The sequence below is a fragment of the Corvus kubaryi genome, unplaced genomic scaffold (genome assembly GCF_017639235.1).
Source record: "Corvus kubaryi isolate FWS band 111438036 unplaced genomic scaffold, C.kubaryi_AGA036_p1.0 66, whole genome shotgun sequence".
NCBI classification, from domain to species: domain Eukaryota; kingdom Metazoa; phylum Chordata; class Aves; order Passeriformes; family Corvidae; genus Corvus; species Corvus kubaryi.
Window position 1 is genome coordinate 2197495 of NW_024582054.1, and position 18229 is coordinate 2215723.

General features: G+C 38.6%; 1 protein-coding gene across 7 annotated transcripts in view; it reads right to left on the reverse strand.

Annotated features, from left to right (window-relative positions):
* Positions 1 to 18229, reverse strand: part of SIPA1L1 (signal induced proliferation associated 1 like 1) — a 206277-nt gene that overhangs the window by 51526 nt on the left and 136522 nt on the right. For all 7 annotated transcript variants that reach the window (XM_042048147.1, XM_042048146.1, XM_042048142.1 and 4 more), the window contains 3 exons: positions 12087 to 12217; positions 11294 to 11482; positions 4924 to 5098 (listed from right to left, as the gene is read on the reverse strand). In XM_042048147.1, the coding sequence (XP_041904081.1) occupies positions 4924 to 5098; positions 11294 to 11482; positions 12087 to 12217 (495 nt within the window). The remainder of the gene's footprint in view (positions 1 to 4923; positions 5099 to 11293; positions 11483 to 12086; positions 12218 to 18229) is intronic.

The following is an 18229-nucleotide window of genomic DNA, read 5'->3' on the forward strand; positions in this document are numbered from 1 at the left end:
GCACTGGAATAATATCCACCATTTCAGGGTCAGAACTGCAAGCCAGCACTGCAATCTACTTCAATTTCCTTCTATTTAACAGAAGCCTGAGAGATCTACAATTTCATTAGCACCTTTTTACACTGAAGACATCCCCTCTGGCCACCAGTTTATGGCATAGCTATTAACGATGCTTTCCCAGCCTTGCTCCATTACTGGATCTGGCTATTTAACTGAGGTGTTACCTGATCCTATTTTCCTTCCATCATTAATCATCTCTAAAAATCCACCTTAGTCTTCTGTCCTTCCAATGATTCTCATCTATATTCACAAGGATTAACAGACTCACATTTGAAGTGGTTTGTTTCTAAAACCAGTAGTGCTCAAAACTGTGGCTGATACCACCAGCACAGTGCTGACAAATTCACCGCACTGAATCCACTGGACTTTTTCAGCCTCCTTCTACAGCAGCTTAACCTCTGTGCTGGAAAACTGTATAAAAACCATTACAGTAGAAAATCTGACTCCCTGGTTTCAAAGAGAAACATTGCAAGGAATTGTAGGAGAACAAAAAATAAGTTACACTGATACGGCAGGACAACCATTACTACAAACTGCAGTAAGGCTCACAATAAGAAGCATGAGAAGAAATATTTTCAGAGCTTAATGTTGCTCTCCTCCACCTTTGCTTTGTCAGCAGCTGTCAACACTACTCTTCTTTCTGTCATATACAAGGATTACACCAAGCATTCATGATGAACTTCTGTAATACCAAAGTTGTTTTCAGACAGAAATGAGAACAGAATCTTTTGTTTTGTAACATACAACAGTACATGAGTAACACAAATGCAGAGAAATACAGATGGACTTCCCTCCATCCCTATTTCTGCTTCTTAAGCAACTTAACATCTTAAAATTGGTTGGTCTCCCAACAAAAGTCACAGATCCAAGAGTAAGTCTATCATTATTTCCACAAGGTTGGAAAGATGTTATATAGTGCAAGTTAAGAAGGTAATCTGTCTGTATTAATTCATTACAAACATTGGGGTTTCTTGACAACCCCTAAATGAAATGTCAATTCGAAGTCCATTCATTCCCTAGATTTTTTTATCTACTTAAGAATATAAAAACAGAAGCTATTATGTCTTAATCAGAAAACCATGCAGTATATAAACATCTAGTAGAGAAATCTACCTTTATTAGCTTAGTTTATAATCTTACCAAATTGAAAAATCATAAAATTCCCAACTCATATTAATCAACTTCCCTTATTTCCTGCATCAACCACACCACCACTCTGTTGGACACACATGCCATGTTACCAGGCCTAGCATTATCAAGCTGATCCCATTTACCAATTTAAAATACTGAGATGCAAGACTAAGTGAGGGGGAGAGAAATAAAACATGCATTACAACTATAAAATAAAGTGACTGAAGTGATAATTTGAAAGATCACTGTGATGTTTATTACTTTAAAGTGATGCCCATAAGCTTCCTAGTCACTCTGGGATAGGTGGCATTTTCAAGCTCTATTTCCTATCCAAAGTCTGCAGGCTGCCAGGAGATAGACTGTTTCCCCTCTGGTAATTCTAGAAATAAACAAACAAAACTTGAAAAGTAGCATCTCTTTTTCACAGTGGTACTGGCAGAGATCCAAAACTAAAGCCCTTGAAGGATCCAATACACTTAAATAGGCTGCCAGTTAATAGGATGCATGAGATTCCTCTTTTTAAGGAATTGGCTCTGTCACGGATACTTACCAATTAGGGCCCTAACTCCAAAAATTTCTAAGAATAACTGTTCTGAAACTGCCTTTTGCTAGAACAACTTTACTTTTCTAAATTTGTATAAATTAAAAATTTTGTGAATATTTCCAGAGTACATATACAAATCAGCTCATCTCCACACAGAGAAAAACCTTTCCACGCCTTACATCATGCAACTGCTTTCCACAGCTTGCAAAGTATTGTCAAAGGTACAGAAACTAGCAAAGTAGTCTATATAGATCTGACCTTTCTGACAAGTCAGTGAACAGACATTTGATTTAAGCACATCTTTGCAATCAGCTGTGCTGCCACGGAACAGAATTCTTACACATGAAAATTTCCTGAGTAGCGAGACTGCAAGAACTATTTCAAGACAGGGCTCTCTAGCAACAGAAGAGCACAGAGCTGGAAGATGGAGAAGCTCACTTCCTAGCTGTTTCAACAAAGCCTGTAAACCTAAGTCACAGTAAAAAACCACAACCCCCTCCTTTGCAGGTGTCTGTGTTAAGGCCAAGGTAAAAGGACCAACTGGTTACTTAGGGTAGCTACGGAAAATGTACTGCCTGGCTGTATTCTGCTGTTCACATATTCCCCACACCTGAGATGCAGCTCTTGTGACCATCTCGGGTTTTCAGCATTTCCCCTACCACAAAGTGGCTTTTTTTCCCATTTCCAGTGTAGAATATGCTTTAAGTGTTTCCAAATGCAGCTATCCGAAGAGCTGAGTGTTGTGCCCCCAAAGCACCTTCTCTTTCAGCATCTCCAGTCTGTGCTTTGCACACTGGCAGAAAGGAAAACACACCACCATCAAGATCAATTAGAAATGTTTGCTGCCATTGTTTACATTTACTGCTAAACCTACTCATTAAGAACTCATGCATGCTCACATGTAGTGATGTGTTTTCTCAGTAATCCTGCAGGCACTCTAACCTGAAAGATTTCAGACAACTTGAGTTCCTAAGCAGTTCTGGCTGATGAGGTTCTACAGATGTGAGCCTGTAAAACTTGACTGAGAGAAAATGTAGGAAATTCTTCATGAAAGCAGCAGTTTCCACTTAGAGGATTTCCTGTCCTCTATGCTCATACTGAAGTGTTCACATAAAGACTTCTTGTGTTTTTAGATACAGAATGGAGCTGAGTGAGTCTACTGGGCAACGTGAAAAAGATGTGCCAGCTCTCAACATGGAGGAGAACCCTTCATTAGAAGATAACCCTCAAAACCAGGAGAGATTCAGTCAACTTAAAGGTTCCATTCAGTAGGTGCTAGATTATAGGACATGAACTCAAAGCTGGACAAAACTCTTTCCTCGACTAAGAAGCAACAAAAAGGAATTCAAAACATCTCCGGAAAATTCTGCTGTTCAGAAGAAAATGCAAAACGAGTACTTAAAAGGCAGTCACAGCTTTCTTGGGTATATTTGAGCAGATGAATCAACTCAATCATACAGCATTTACACGTACTAGAAACCAGTGTGCATGGACTGACACCAATTCACATCTTAACTAATCGAGAAGAAAGGGTAAAGAGGATTTTGCTCTAACTACTCAAAGTAACAAGGTCACAATATAAAACCAGAAGCTAAATAAATGTTTTCTCTGTTTTCCATACACATTTCCTTTTTGACCTAGCTTATCTTTACAACTAATAGAATGACAGTTCAGAGCTGTGCAAAAGGAAGACTCACCTTGAGAATTATATGTATTTCCTACAAGGGAGCTGGTGAGGGACTTTTCCCAAGAACGTGTAGTGACAGGACAAGGGGGAATGATTTTAAACTGAAGAAGGGAAGGTTTATATTAGACATTGGGAAGAAATTATTTACTGTGAGGTGGTGAGGCACTGAAACAGGTCACCCAGAGAAGCCGTGGATGCTCCATCCCTGGAAGTTCAAGGCCCAGTTGGATGGGTCTTTCAGCAACCTGGTCTAGTGGAAAGTGTCCCTGCCCATGGCTGAGGGATTGAAATGAGATGATCTTTCAGGTCCCTTCCAACCCAAACCATTCTATATTTCCATGAAATGCACTCAAGGGAGGAACTACAACAGAGGGAACAAAAGTATTGCAAGTTAAAAAAAGCAGGCTCAACATTAAAAATGTGCAAAATAGGTGCTAATTTAGGTTTAAAACCAAAGTAGGTTTTATAACCCTCTGAAGATTGATGATCAAACCGGTCAAGAACAGCCTGAGGAGATGGCAACACAACTGCTGTAGGAATTAAAGGCAATACACAGAATGATGGAGCATTAAAGCACAGCAAGGTACTCTATTTGTGCCAGGAGACCCATGACAAGACCACAGCTTCTGCTGCACTAAAGCTGATGAATGCTTTTCAGCTTTCATGAATCAAACTCCTTATTTCATTTCCTTTGCTAAAAATAAAAATGGCAAAAGATCTCCATAGGAACTGGATAGCTCCAGTACTCAAAGAAAAGGAATACAAGACAAAATTTCCCTGAGTAATTTAAACAGATCTACAAATTGAATACAGCATGTGCTAGCTGATAAACAGGTATTTCACATGACTGATTCCAAATGCAGGGAGTTTCATTTATAGTTACGGTCACCCAAGATCATCTTACCACTGCATTTTGTTGCAATATGTTTAACAGTTAAAGCTGATAACATAAAGCTGTAACATAGCTGCCAAATCCAGTTTAATTTCCATAACTCAAAAAAGAAAAAGCACAGAGGGAGGAATACATTTGACAGGATGACTAAGACAAAACTGCCTAGAAGAAAAACTGCATGCAACAGACATCAGAAAAACAGCAGATCAACTTTTCAAGGTGAAGGTACATAGGTGGGTTCTCAAAGCATTTTGGAGACCATCTATAAGCATATCATTAAAAAAAAATAATATACCAGCTGTATTGATTAGTCTTAAGACAACGCACTGATGATGGATTTGCAATACCAATAACTGGTCCACAATTACTGGTTTCTTGTTGTAGCTTTAGTGATAATTTCATACCAAATCAGTACAAAAATCTAATTATTGTCTGAGTTGAGAGACCGTATGAGTACAGTTAAATTACACACGTGCTCTGCTTTCACTTAGATTAAGCAACTGCAGCAAAGATCTTGTTTTTAAGAATTCTCTTCAAAAAGGCAGTTAGCAACCATATCATGCATTTTGTTCACTTAAGGGGGGAAAAAAAACACTGAAAAAGTCTTACTTTTTGTATCCAGCTGAGCACGGTACTTGTCAAATCCCTTGAGTCGAACTCGCTCTCCCAGGAGCTGAAGAAACTCCTCAAAGGCTGGACCTGCTGATTCATTATTATACATTTCCTCTTCAGTGCTTTGCCCAGCTTTGCAGTACATGATACCTACTTTAAGTTGGTAACTTAACTGCAAAAGGAAAAAGATTAAAATTTTATGTGTATACCAAGTGATGAAGCAACTTATGCACTGAATTCACTTCCACAATTTAATAAACCCATAATTCCCAAATGAATACCTGATTATCAGTCTAATTTCAAAAGTTAGTCTAGTTCCAAATACTCTCACTGTTTTCTATTGTAACTGCCTCGATGATTGCAGATTTAATCTGAAGATGTCAAAATGTTTTCTGAAGTGAAACACACATGAATGCTGCTTATTTCCAGGAGAACACCGCAGCTTGCAAGTGAATGTCTAACACTGAGCCACATGGGAAGTGCTGGCTGAGTAATGCCAGGACCTTGACTCTCAATTAGGCTGGTACCATGGCTGCCATCCTATGCTAAGCCTTCCACGAAGAAGGGTAGGGCACATCATGTGTTCATTTCTAAAACAAGTAACAAAATGAACATGCTCTCATTTCGAAGAGAGGATAGAAATTTTTCACCTATTAGCACATTCACCTGTTAGCAATGCTGAAAGACTCCGTGACATTCAGTTGGTCGTCTTCCCTGACTTAAATATGATGATAGTAACAAAGAAAACAGCTAAATTGAGAAATGCTGAAGATTGAGAAACCTTGAAGATACTATTTACTAGCATAGCTCTTCAAATACATGTGCTTTTTATTTCCATTTTCCCTCTAATTTGATAGTTGATGTTTCCTAATGCAGCAGAAGTTGAAGATGTGAATAAAGTAATTTTTTACCCAACCGTAATTGTGATTCTTCAAAGCAAACTGTTTCCACCAATTCCAAATTGATACATGCACACACAAAAGGAGTACACTGGCATCATTTACATCTGGACTACAGAAAGACAAGCTACAGAAGGGAAGAAGGCATTATCCACAGCCATTTACTGCTGTCTCCAAAACCAGTTTTACAGGCAGGAACTCTAATTGAAGGAGCTCAAGGGAGAGCCTTGGAGTTTATGCATGTAATTCATCCAGTAGAAATGCATCCTTATTGCCCATGAAATAATCTTTCCTCCCACACATGAATTTTTGCAAAGGCTCGGTTTCAAATAAACACCAACCACATACACCAGAATGAAGCCATAAGAAAATCTATCAAAGCTGGAATGAGATTTACAAGTTTAGGCTACAGGTTAGTGGGAAGTGAAAAGACTTATTTGCAAGGGCACTGGAAGGAAAGTTATCTGAATATATTGTGATTTGCTCTTGGAAGATTCTATCCCAAGCCATAAGGCAAAGGATTTTGAACTTGCTAGGATGATGTGGACACATAATGAAACAGAAATTCATTAATTTTAACCTATTATATTTATGATGGGATAATTTAAAGGTCCTCAGAAGTGGTCTTACTCTGTCTCTAAAGAAAGTAGATTTTAAAATTTAAAAACTCTGGAAATTGCAACTTTACCATATTCTTCCTTTACTACCAAAGATGAATGATGATGGGGATAAAAGTATTAGCAGCAGGAAAACAAGGAGGGAAAAAGAAGGGTAAAGATAACCTGGCTTGTTTACTCCTGCTGAAGAAGTCAGATATATATGTCACAGTTCTAGTCTTTCCCCACTACAGACTATCCTTTATTTTATCACCTGACACACTACATGATTTGCATCCTCTAAATATGTCCAAATTTCTTATGACAAAACTCACATACAGCATAAAATCATAAAATGGTTTGGGTTGGAAGGGACCTTAAGGATCATCTAGTTCCTAAAGTCCTGACATGGGCAGCAGGGACACGTTCTACTGGACCAGACTGCTCAAATCCACATCCAAGCTGACTTTTAACACTTTCAGGGATGGGACATGCCCAGCTTGGCAACCTGTTGAAGTGCCTCCTGCAGACACGTGGTATGGGAGGAGAAAGGAGGGGAGCGAGGAAGGGTGGTGAGAGGTGGCACTGCTGCTGCTCCTGTGGGAACAACTGCCAGCACTTTCCATACCAGCAGTAGCAGGTCCTGTCTCGGACCATTCAGGCATCTGCTGCTCAGATGTGTTTTCTCCATCCCACAGAAACAGGATGGATGCAAGTGCTTTGTGGAACCACAACACCTTAACTGTACTGCTAACTATAATAGCTTCTAGTAATTTCACTTAAACAAGTTAGGACAAGGAAAATTATTCTCATGAAGCACACTTGCAATATTTAAGTTTCACCTTTAGGTGAAGGAAGTATTTTCAAGGGCATAAACATAAATGGGATCTGCAGCACCAAGGAGCAAGCAAACCACCATGCTTTATTGCTTTGAAAATGTCAGCCTAAGAAACTAAACAAGGACTATGCAGAGAGCAGGGTGTGCCTTCTAGCTGTGTTCTTAGATTTGCTATATTTTGAAAAAAAAGTTTCCCTAAGGACAACACAAGTTGGCATTTCTGAATCAAAAAGAACAGATCTGGAGAAAGGCATGTAGACCCCATTATTAGACCTCCTTTTGATAAATCTACGGTCCTTAGAAGTGTATAAACTACAAGAAAAAGCTAAAAAAAGTTGAAGCATGAATTCTGTTGTGGTAAAACTACTAAAGTAGCATCTTCATTTTAATAATCTGAAAGCATTTACGTATTCATATACGTGCAAAAAGTGCATTTTAAGGATTTATCTAGCACCCAGTCAAGACAGCAGAAAGTACGGCTTGGATTTAACCAGTCAGCAAGTTTATATTATGAACAGGGAATTATATTAAGAACCAAGTGACGTTTCTCAGTATTTCTGTGAATGAGGAATTGCCATAAAGATTAACTTCTACTGAAATAAATCAGTAATTGCCCTAATATTCAAATTTTTAAATCATATTTGGAAGTAAACTTAGAGTAACTTACCAAGAGGTCTGCATTCAAGACAAAGATTAGTAGATGGTAATTAGCAAAGAAGCCAGTGCAGCCCTAGGAAATGACTGGATTGCTGTTTAACACAGAACCATTCAAACGAATGCATTTTAATAAATCCAATAAAAGAACAGCTAGGTGACAAGCAGTGTGGACCATATGTACAGAACAGCAGATGTTACCACTCTAGCAATCTCAGAGGAAGTAAGGAACGAGCACACACCACCAGTACAAAACTAGGGCAAGAAAAATATTCCCATTCTGACTCTGAATGACATATGCAGATATTGAAAGAGTAGAAGAGACAGAGCTCAGCCATAAGAGTGATATGAAATTCAGAGAAAATATGTTGCACTGAAAGACTTGAAAAGTGCAATCTGTTTAGTTTATCATAAACAAGACCAGCAGATGATTTAATCACTGCATACAAAAACCTTTGCTGGAAAAAAAAATCTCACACCAAAATGACTTTTAAGATGTAGCAGAGAAAAATATCAGAAGTCTTAAAGCTGAAGGCAGATAAATTTAAATAAAGAAGTGGAAATTCTTAAATATGAAAACAACCAACTGCTTTAAGACCTCACTCAAATATAGAAAAGACATCTTATTCTAATGAAAACTGATGCATACAAATTTGGCTCAGTGAAGGGATTCCTGGGTGAAATTCAATGGCTAAGTCAGGCTAAGGTGACTTTATAATCTTAACTCTTAAATTTACAAAACATTTTATCTGTTATATCAAACAGGCACCTGTTCATGCTGTAACGAAACAGTGTGACACTCAGCAAGAAGAAGTGATCAACATTCTGTGTACCTAATTAGTAGAGCAGCTGTTACCCAATTTTTGTTAGCTTAGAATTGAAAAAATGCAGCTTCTAATTAGTACAGAGTGTGCTTATCTTTTTCTGCTAGAAGTATCAAACTGTTTCATTACCACAAAAACAGAAAATACTTTGATGCAGATAATAAAAATTTAACTATCGCTCATCCTTAATGATTTTCCAAAGTTTAAGTATTAGAAAACCATACTATGGGAGCTTAATAACATACAGGATATGAACTAAGGATAATTCAACCTCACAGTTTTGTTAGAATATCATAAAATGGTTTGGGTTGGTAGGGGACCTTAAAAATCATCCAGCTCCAATCCCCCTACCATGGGCAGGGACACCTTCCACTAGACCAGGTTGCTCATAGCTCCATCCTACCTGGCTTTGAACACTTCCAGGGATGGGGCATCCACAGCTTCTCTGGGTCACCTGTTCCAGTGCCTCACCACCCTCACAGCTTAGAACTTCCTCCTAATATCTTATCTAAACCTACTCTCTTTCAGTTCAAAGTTATTCCTCCTTGTCCTGTCACTCTGTGCTCTTGTAAAAAGTCCCTCTCATCTTTCCTGTAGGCTCCCTTCAGGTACTGGAAGGCCACAGTTAGGTCATCCCAAGCCTTCTCTTTTCCAGGCTGAGCAATCCCAATTCTCTCAGCCTTTCCTCACAGCAGAGGTGCTCCATCCCTCTAATTACCTTGGTGCCCCCTCCCCTGGACTCACTCCAGCAGGTCCATGTCCTTCCTGTGCTGGGACCCCAGATCTGGATGCAGTGTTCCAGGTGGGGTCTCACCAGAGCAGAGCAGAGGGGCAGAATCCCCTCCCTCTCCCTGCTGCCCACGCTGCTCTGGATGCAGCCCAGGACACCATTGGCTCTCTGGGCTGGGAGTGCACACGGCTGGGTCATGGCCAGCCTCTCACCCACTGGCACCCACAAGTCCTTCTGGGCAGGGCTGCTCTCGATGTGTTCATCCCCAGCCTGTGCCTATACATAGGTGCAGCACCTTGCACTTGGTGTTCTTAAACCCCATGAGATTCCCATGGGGCCACTTCTTGAGATTGTCCAGGTCCCTCTGGATGGCATCCCATCATTCATGCATGGCAACTGCACTACTCAGCTTGCTAATTTGCTGAGGGTGCACTCAATCCCTTCATCTGTATCATTAATGAAGATACTAAGTCCCAATATGGACCCCTGACGGGCACCACTTGTGCCTGATGTCCATTGTGATTCTGAGCCATCAACCACTACTCTCTGGATGCAACAATTCGACCAATTCTTTATCCCTCTAACAGTCCACTCATCAAATCCATCTCTCTCCAATTCAGAGAGAAGGATGTTGTGGGGGACCATGACCAAGGCTTTACAGAGGTCCGGAAAAACAGTATCTGCAACCCCTCCCTTGTCCACTGATGTAGCTACTCCATCACAGAAGGCCACTGGGTTGGTCATGCAGGATTTGTCTTTGTTGAAGCCATGCTGACTGTCTCAGATCCACCTCCCTTTCCTCCATGTGCCTTAGCACAACTTCCAGGAGGATCTGTTCCATGAGGTTCCCAGGTACAGAGGTGAGGCTGACAGGGCGGTAGTTCCCAGGATCTTCCTTTCCACCCTTTTTAAACATGGGTACAATGTTTCCCCTTTTCCAGTCTCCTGGGATTTCCCCTGACCACTTCTCAGAGAGGGCTTGGCAACCACATTCAGCCAATTCCCTCAGGACTCTGGGATGTATCTCATTGTGTCCCATAGACTTATGTACATTCAGGTTCATCAGGTGGTCGTGAACCTGATCTTCTCTTACAGTAGGAGGGACCCAGTCCCGTCCTGGGTCCATCCACTCAAGAAGCATGGAAAGAGAGGCTGCCAATGAAGACTGAGGTATGCACACAGCTACAAAATGTCACTACTGAAGTTTATAATCATAAAATTCACTTCAGTCAAGGACTTTCATTTTGCTAAGTCTAAGCTGTATTGCTGATGAGCCTTGGTTCCATCTTTAAAAGACCAGAAGACTATCACCTAAGTGAAAATTATTTGTATAAAGAAAGGCTTAGAATATTTTGCCATGTAGTTTGTTCCAGGGGAAAGAAAAAAAGAACGCCAACAAAACAAAAAGATACGGGCAGCACCCTGGTCGTGGTTTAGCCAATACAGTATTACAACGAAACATGGGAGACTTTTCTTTTTAGTGTAACAGCAATAAGAAAAACAGAACTGCCTCCTTCCCACAGTCTTTGAAAAACAATAATGTAGTCTCTTTTAAAGTCAATTTAAATGAACAACTGCCATAACATCAATCTAAAACTTCAGGCTACCTAGAGAAATGAACTTGATTTCATACATACCAAATATTCTGCAAAACTTGGGGGAAATAAATGCAATGTAACTCTCCCTATAGATGATGAGTTTTAGTTTAAATGAGGCATTTTGACAGACTGACTCTAATCATATAAAGCTAAAAGATAATTTTGCAACTCATGGCAACAATCTGACAGATTAAGATCATTTGTTTAATTCTGTAACTCTGCACTTACCCCTTGCTCATCAAGCTTCATAAGCTGTTCTGTGACTTTTGGAGTGTTGAAGGCGAGCCTTAGGCAATGGATATTCAGCTCTGGAACCACATACTCCAGCACTTCTTTTAGGGGAAGTCCCCTGGCTGTGCAATGCTTTGCAGTAGAAGGGATAGCATCTTCCAGCACAGAGCCTCTTAATGTCATGAGCTGTGCACACAAAAGAACAGCACATATATTGACTTACGCACTGAGATTGACTAACAATAGCAGTGGAACTAAACATACTACTTTTCCAATTCTCAATAAAGATCAAGGACACTGAGGAATTTCTGTTAGCATAAGACCAACACTGATACACAAAATGTCACTCAGTGACAGCTAAAAGTAGTCAGACTATTTAAAATGATTCATCAGATTAAAGTTTTACAGGAAACTACTACCTGGAAAAATTAGTATTAGTATAGTATTTCTAGCAGAGCATTTAAAGTAGAAGTTCTCAGGTCTGCCCACTGCCACATGTAAAAGTGAAGGAAGCCATTTCCCTCCTCTTTGCTTGCTTCTAGCTAATACAGCTCCTGTAAGTTTCTCAAGATTTAACCAAAACAACCTTTGCTTTCCTCTGTATTGGATGTTATGGAATAACTCACATACATTCTGTGCCAGATAAACATGTGGCACAATTCTGTCAGGAGATTCCTGGATTATACAGAAATCTACTATCAATGCTGTAAAGCACATAAACCCCACACATGACACCTGGTTTCGCCTGCTCACTTCTAGTTTCTTTTACTATCACCCCTGAACTGCTTACCTCACTGGTTCTGAATATGATCCGGTAGTTGTACTGAGGTCCATTTTCTTTGATTTCCTCTGGCTTCTCTCTTCTTATACTCACAGCTACTGGACCCAGGTTCTCATCTGCCCCAAAGTAGTTCCAGTGCTCTTGTATATGAGGGAAAAAAAAAAAAAGAAGAAGTCTGTCTTACTTCTTATATTTCAACTATATTTTCATGCTTGATTGTTACACTGGAAATAAACTGCCAGCTCCATGGAGTCAATAAGAGCATGTCTTCAAGTGGTACCGGGATGTCATTCTCGTGCTTCAGTTCTCTTGTGAGCTCCATTTATGCAAAAAGGCTGAAATTCAACATGGCATCTCTGCTTAAATAGGCCTAAAACAGGATACACCTCTTCCATCAGCTTTTATATTGCCATCTGTTTCATTCACGTTGAGCTAAGTAAGTACAACCAATTTCCTCCTTAAAAATAAAGGGAAGGAAGCCAAATGCACCAAAGTGGGAAACTCAACAACCTATGTTAAAATAGAAATGTCAAATAACTGTACTTAGCAAAGGATGTAAATTATTTATTTTTGTTTGACTGTTTTTTGCTTTTTCCATACACGTTACTCAGTTCTAAAATGGGAAAAACTGATGAAGCTGAAAAAGAAGTTAAAGGCTTGTTCACAGTAAAAGTATCAAATCATAGTACCACAGAAAAGTAAAGCACAAGAATAAAATAACTAGCATACATATTTAACAGTGAAGTGTTCAACAGCCTTAAAAGTGAATTTAAAGTGCTAAGAGTTGAGTTGAAAACCAGTCTAGTGGGGAAGGCAGCAGAGAGGAGAATACAGGATTGGTGAAATCACTCACTAGCTTAACAGCAGATTCTTTGAAACACTTTTATATTTGTCTAACTATAGACATGTAAAGCCAAGCTTTACATGAAAAAAAGTTAGAAAAGCACATTTACAAAAATCAAAGCTCAACGATTTTAAAGATTGGTGTTGAAGGCTCTTCTGTTCAACCTTTTGAGCACTACGAACTATCTTGACTGATGACAGAGGTATATCACCATTAATGAAGCAACATATAAACAAAGCTGCACATATCTTAAGTGACTGCTGAATTTAAACACATATTCCCTAAAAAAAAATTTAAGGGAAAAGTCCAAAAAAAAGGAGTCAAGCACTGCACAAGAAAAATAAGTCCCATGTAATCATTTTCCATAAGCTGCATGTATGAATGAATTTATACATGCACAAAAATACAAAGTTAGAACCACCTGAAAATTCAGCAATTCAAAGATGTGAAATTCGATGGAATGAAAAAGAGACATAACTGCCCTAACAGGAAATGTAACCACATTGTCTTTACTACATACAGATTACTTGTTATTCTTAAAACAACCAGAATTTTAAATAAGAACTTTAGGAGCAGTCTAATATGAGCTATTCTACTATAGAGACAAAATGTAAAATATTTTAACATCATCATCAAGAACTGCAGCTTTAAAGATAATAAAAATAGATATTGAAATACACTCCATCTAAAGTGAATGGTAATCATTTTTCCAATTAATAATATTGTTAAAAATTTGAGAGCCTCATTTTTACTGTAATTCTTTTAAAACTTATACTTACTGGTCCTTGCAAAACCTCCCTCCAACATACTGAGTGCTTTCACACAGTTGTCCAGCACTTCAAGCCCCTGGGGGCTCTAGTCAATACCTCAGTGTCTGGTATTCTATTATCCCTCACTCAATGTTTTCTGTTTAAAGATTTCAGAGCATGCATGACATAAAAGAAACATGCTTGCAGCATTAGAAGACTTGCTTTCTACCAAATCCCTCTGCAAGTCATGAAGAGCCAATGCTATACATAAAGGCAATTAAAATTCAAAATTCTTCTAATATCTTGTGGAATATTCTGTAAATATTGTCATTAAATTTTGGGTGACTAAACTGTGAGTGGGCAAATTATTAATAGATTAGATCATCCATGTAAGCCTAATTACATTTTTACAGTAGCCCACAGATATGAGCCCTGTAAATGCCAGAGATGTTCTGTTGTTTAAAATTTCAAACTACCTTACTAGCACTCTAGCTTATTTTCTTCCTCCATTAAGTAGCTTGCTTTTTTTTCAGTGTTTACAGCTCACCAAACAGTTTATGGCCAACAAGGTCAATGCAGAAGCAGCACAGTCTTTGAGAAAGATTAATTTTTTAATCAGCCTATTACATAGCTTCCAAAACCTGAGATAACTTGGCCATCTCCACACTGAACTGCTTAGTGACTTAAAAACAGTGATGTGGATTTGCTTTTATAATAGAAAAACTTACAGAAAAAAGTTATGGTGGTCATGCATACTAGAAGGGTCCAAACATTACATTAGTTTTCTATATTGAGAGCCACACAGTAAAATTTGTCTAACCTGCAACCATTCTAGCCTGCAATTCAGACAGAGAACTTTCTCAGGATAAATTATTCTACATCTTGAAAACACATTTAAGAAGTGTGGCAAGAGGAATGTTTGAAGCTGCACACACATATACAAAATACACATACAATTCTGTATCATTTGATTAAGCTTTTTAATTAGCTCCTATTGCTTTGGAAAAATGCATGAAGTAGTGTGGAACTTTACACTTCTCTGCTAAGAAGAAATGTCTTTTATTCTCTTTTCCTTCAGCCAGCACTGCAGTGTCTTTCTTGCTGTCCTATGCACATCCTTAGTCCTCTCCTCTACTCACATTTACTACAGGATTGTTCATTCTTTACCTTCATTCTTTCTCCTCCCCTATACCCCATCTCTGTATTCATTCTGCAAGATACAGTATATACCCCTGTATCTGACTACTTTTCCTTCTGGTACGCTTTCTCGCACCTCCACCTGATTTTCTCCTACATCCTGAATCTCCTTACATCCAACAATTTTCTCTTTCCAGTGCATGAAAAGAAGTAGCAGAATTAAAGTGAAAAAAGCTTAATATCCAATCTAAATGGAGTTAATTAGGAATTTTATTGGGAAAACAAGGGCTATGTCACAATCATAACTCAAGAACTTTATGTCAAACATGAATACCATAGAAGACAGCTTATTTCTCCACACCACACAGAAGCTCATTGGAAGCAACATTTCTCAAGGTTGATATTTAATTTAAACTACTGTTGAAAAATGACTTAATTAACAATCAGGATAACTAGCGACAGCCACAAATCAATTTATAAATCCACACCCAAAAGAAATAATAACTTGATTGTACCTGGTCATTAAAACAAACTATACATACTTTTAAAATAGTTAAATATTTATCATGTCACTCAAAAGATACTTCCAGTGAAAGAACCAAAACTAAAATATTTATTTCCCTAGCAGATATTTATGAGTTTCCTTTGCAAAGGAAAGCCAAGTAAATGCACTTGATTTTGACTGAAAAGGTTCTTTTGTGCTTTTATCGTATTTCTCTTTAGGTATCATGTTCAACTGATATTTTGTGTAATTGGACTAGAAATAAAAATCCCAAACGTTTCTCTTCTGAATGAAACTCAGCATCAAGCATTTTCCTCTAATCCTAGCTCAGCATTTACAGTACTGGAAAACTCTGCTCAGTAGTCCTCTGGAGACAAAAGGGCAGGCAGCATTTTGAGAGCTCTGCAAGTCTAGCCATATACTTGAAAGGCACCAACTAACTCTTGGACAGAATATGCAGCAATTTAGAGCATTAGAGCAAAGGGTATTTTTACTGGCTGCCAACAGTTAAAGGAAAGCTGACCAACAGCTCATTTGTTACAAAACCAGTTCAGGAAACTATTTACTTCTCAGTCAAGCCTTTCAACCTAAGCCAGTAACTAATATTTGTCCTAAATGGTAACATTAGCAACTACTGCATGAGGAGGATGGAAGCAAAACAGATGCTCTTGGTTCTTTCCATGAGAACTGTAATTCCCAGATGCAATTACAGGCACAGAGAAAACAGACTGCTCCTCTGGAGTGATAGGCTCTCTTTTCTGAACTGCACTCAGACAAGCTGATGGAAACAAATTTTTCTCTCCCTGCGATTTTAATATTGATTATAAATAAGTCTTTAGTAAACATATCTCTGTGCAGCTTTCACAAATTGGTTCTTGCACTGGCTTTGTCCTCTCCCCTTCTTTTTTATGCACTAGCTTAACTTACAAATGTCTAGACTTCAAACATTTAGTTAAGTCTTTCTATCAAATACACCTTTTAAAACACACCATTATTTAATCACCTTGTAAATACATCTTGTGCATCATAAGTAGCATTCATTTCTTATAAGGATAAACATTTCCATGTGAGTTCACTGTGCATGAGCTTCTGTTAGTGAATTGAGAGAAAAGACTGCAATTCATATGGTCCTGCAAGGTTCATTTCTCTCCACTGAGTACAAAGGGAGTCTGCACAATTAGCCCAGATATAAAGTAGAAAAGCTGAATCCAGCCTTAGGAAGTACCATTATAAAGTTCTTTTCCCAGTATCTTTTTTTAAGTATCATTTCTCTTACTTCCACTAAACTGTCTCCACCAGTATTTTCACATTTAGAAGTCTGGACACCAGGCCAGAATACTATTTATCAATTCCACTGCTCTGTAGAGGGACCGATTTCCTTTACATACAAAAACTCATTCATTTGCATTCATTGAACTTATACAAGACTCATCCATAAATGTCACATGCAAATATTTTACACTAACTAGATGAAAATATTTTAATTAATTTGGACCATGCTAGTAATAGTGCAAGCTCACTTATACTTCCTCCATACACTGCTAAAATTTGAGATGGATCCATCATCTAAGTAACAGTACCTGTAAAAAATGAGCTATTGATTACATATAATTGAAGACTTCAGACAAGTCACCATCAGCATTTCACCACATTACTTTGAAGAAATTAAAAGGGACTACATGAACGCAATGGCTTTCATCCTTTTTTTTTTTAAAGACACAAGATTAACTATGCTTTTTCTTTTCTTTTATGTGACAAGATCTATTTTTCATGAAATCATGCTGACTGGCATCATTGACAATTTTTAACTGGCAGTTATTTACTGATATAGTCCCAAATCACCTTCTTTGTTATTTCCAGTTGGAATGAAAACTAACTCAGGCTTACAATTCTCTGGAACATTGCTTTTTATTCTTTGCAAGCTCTAGGATAACTAGGGGTTCTCTAAGTCTGTGAAATTTTCCTGGTTTGAGATCTTTAAAAGCTATTGTTGTTGAATCAGAATTCTTCTAAGAATACTTCTAAGACTATAAAATTATCCAAAGCCTACTGACTTGATGAGCTGATCCCACTGAAACTGTCTTTTGGCACAGTCTGTTCCAATTGTAACATCATAAAAATGCAACATCCTCTTCAAGCAAAAAAAATTCTGCATCATTACTTGCTTCATGTTACATAAATTCAGTTACAACTGACTTCCCAGATTTTTTTCCCCCTATTATGCTGCTTTAAGTTTTATCACTATTCCACCTCATCAGCTTAGTCTAAAGTTTGCTCAGGGAATGATGATACTCTGGGTGGTCAACAAAATGTGTTTTGTACTTGTAGAAAATTGGGGTTTGGGCTATCTAATGAGGCTTCTAAAGTACAGCTTTTCAGATAAAAATCTCTGGTAGAAACAATGCCCCTGGTTTGGACTCTGCTGGACTGAACACAAGAAAAGTGAATTTAAAGCCCAATTTTATTCCTTAAGAAAAAAAAAAAAAAAATTGCAGCTGCTTCTCCCCATTCAATCCTACTGTCCTGGGTTGCAGTGTATTCTATTACCATCCTCTTGAGCTGTGTGTTTCCTTGCCTCCTCCCCCCAGACTATCTTTCTGTTAATTGCCCATCATTGTCCTGCCGCATGACTCAGAGATAACTCCCTCCGGACTATCTTCTGTTAATGAGCCTAATCAACACTTGGCCTCATGATTCATTACGCCATTGTGAGATGCTCCACCCAGAGGGAGGAACCAAGCATCCCATCGTGGATATAATCTGAGATTCCGAACACCACAGACACCCTTTCCACTGGATTTCCAGAGGACAGGAGCTACATAGCCACCACTGGACTTTCTGAGGAAGAGCAGACCTTTCTGTAGGATCACCGCTTCGACAGAACCACATCCATCGCTTCAGGAGGACGGCAGTCACCATC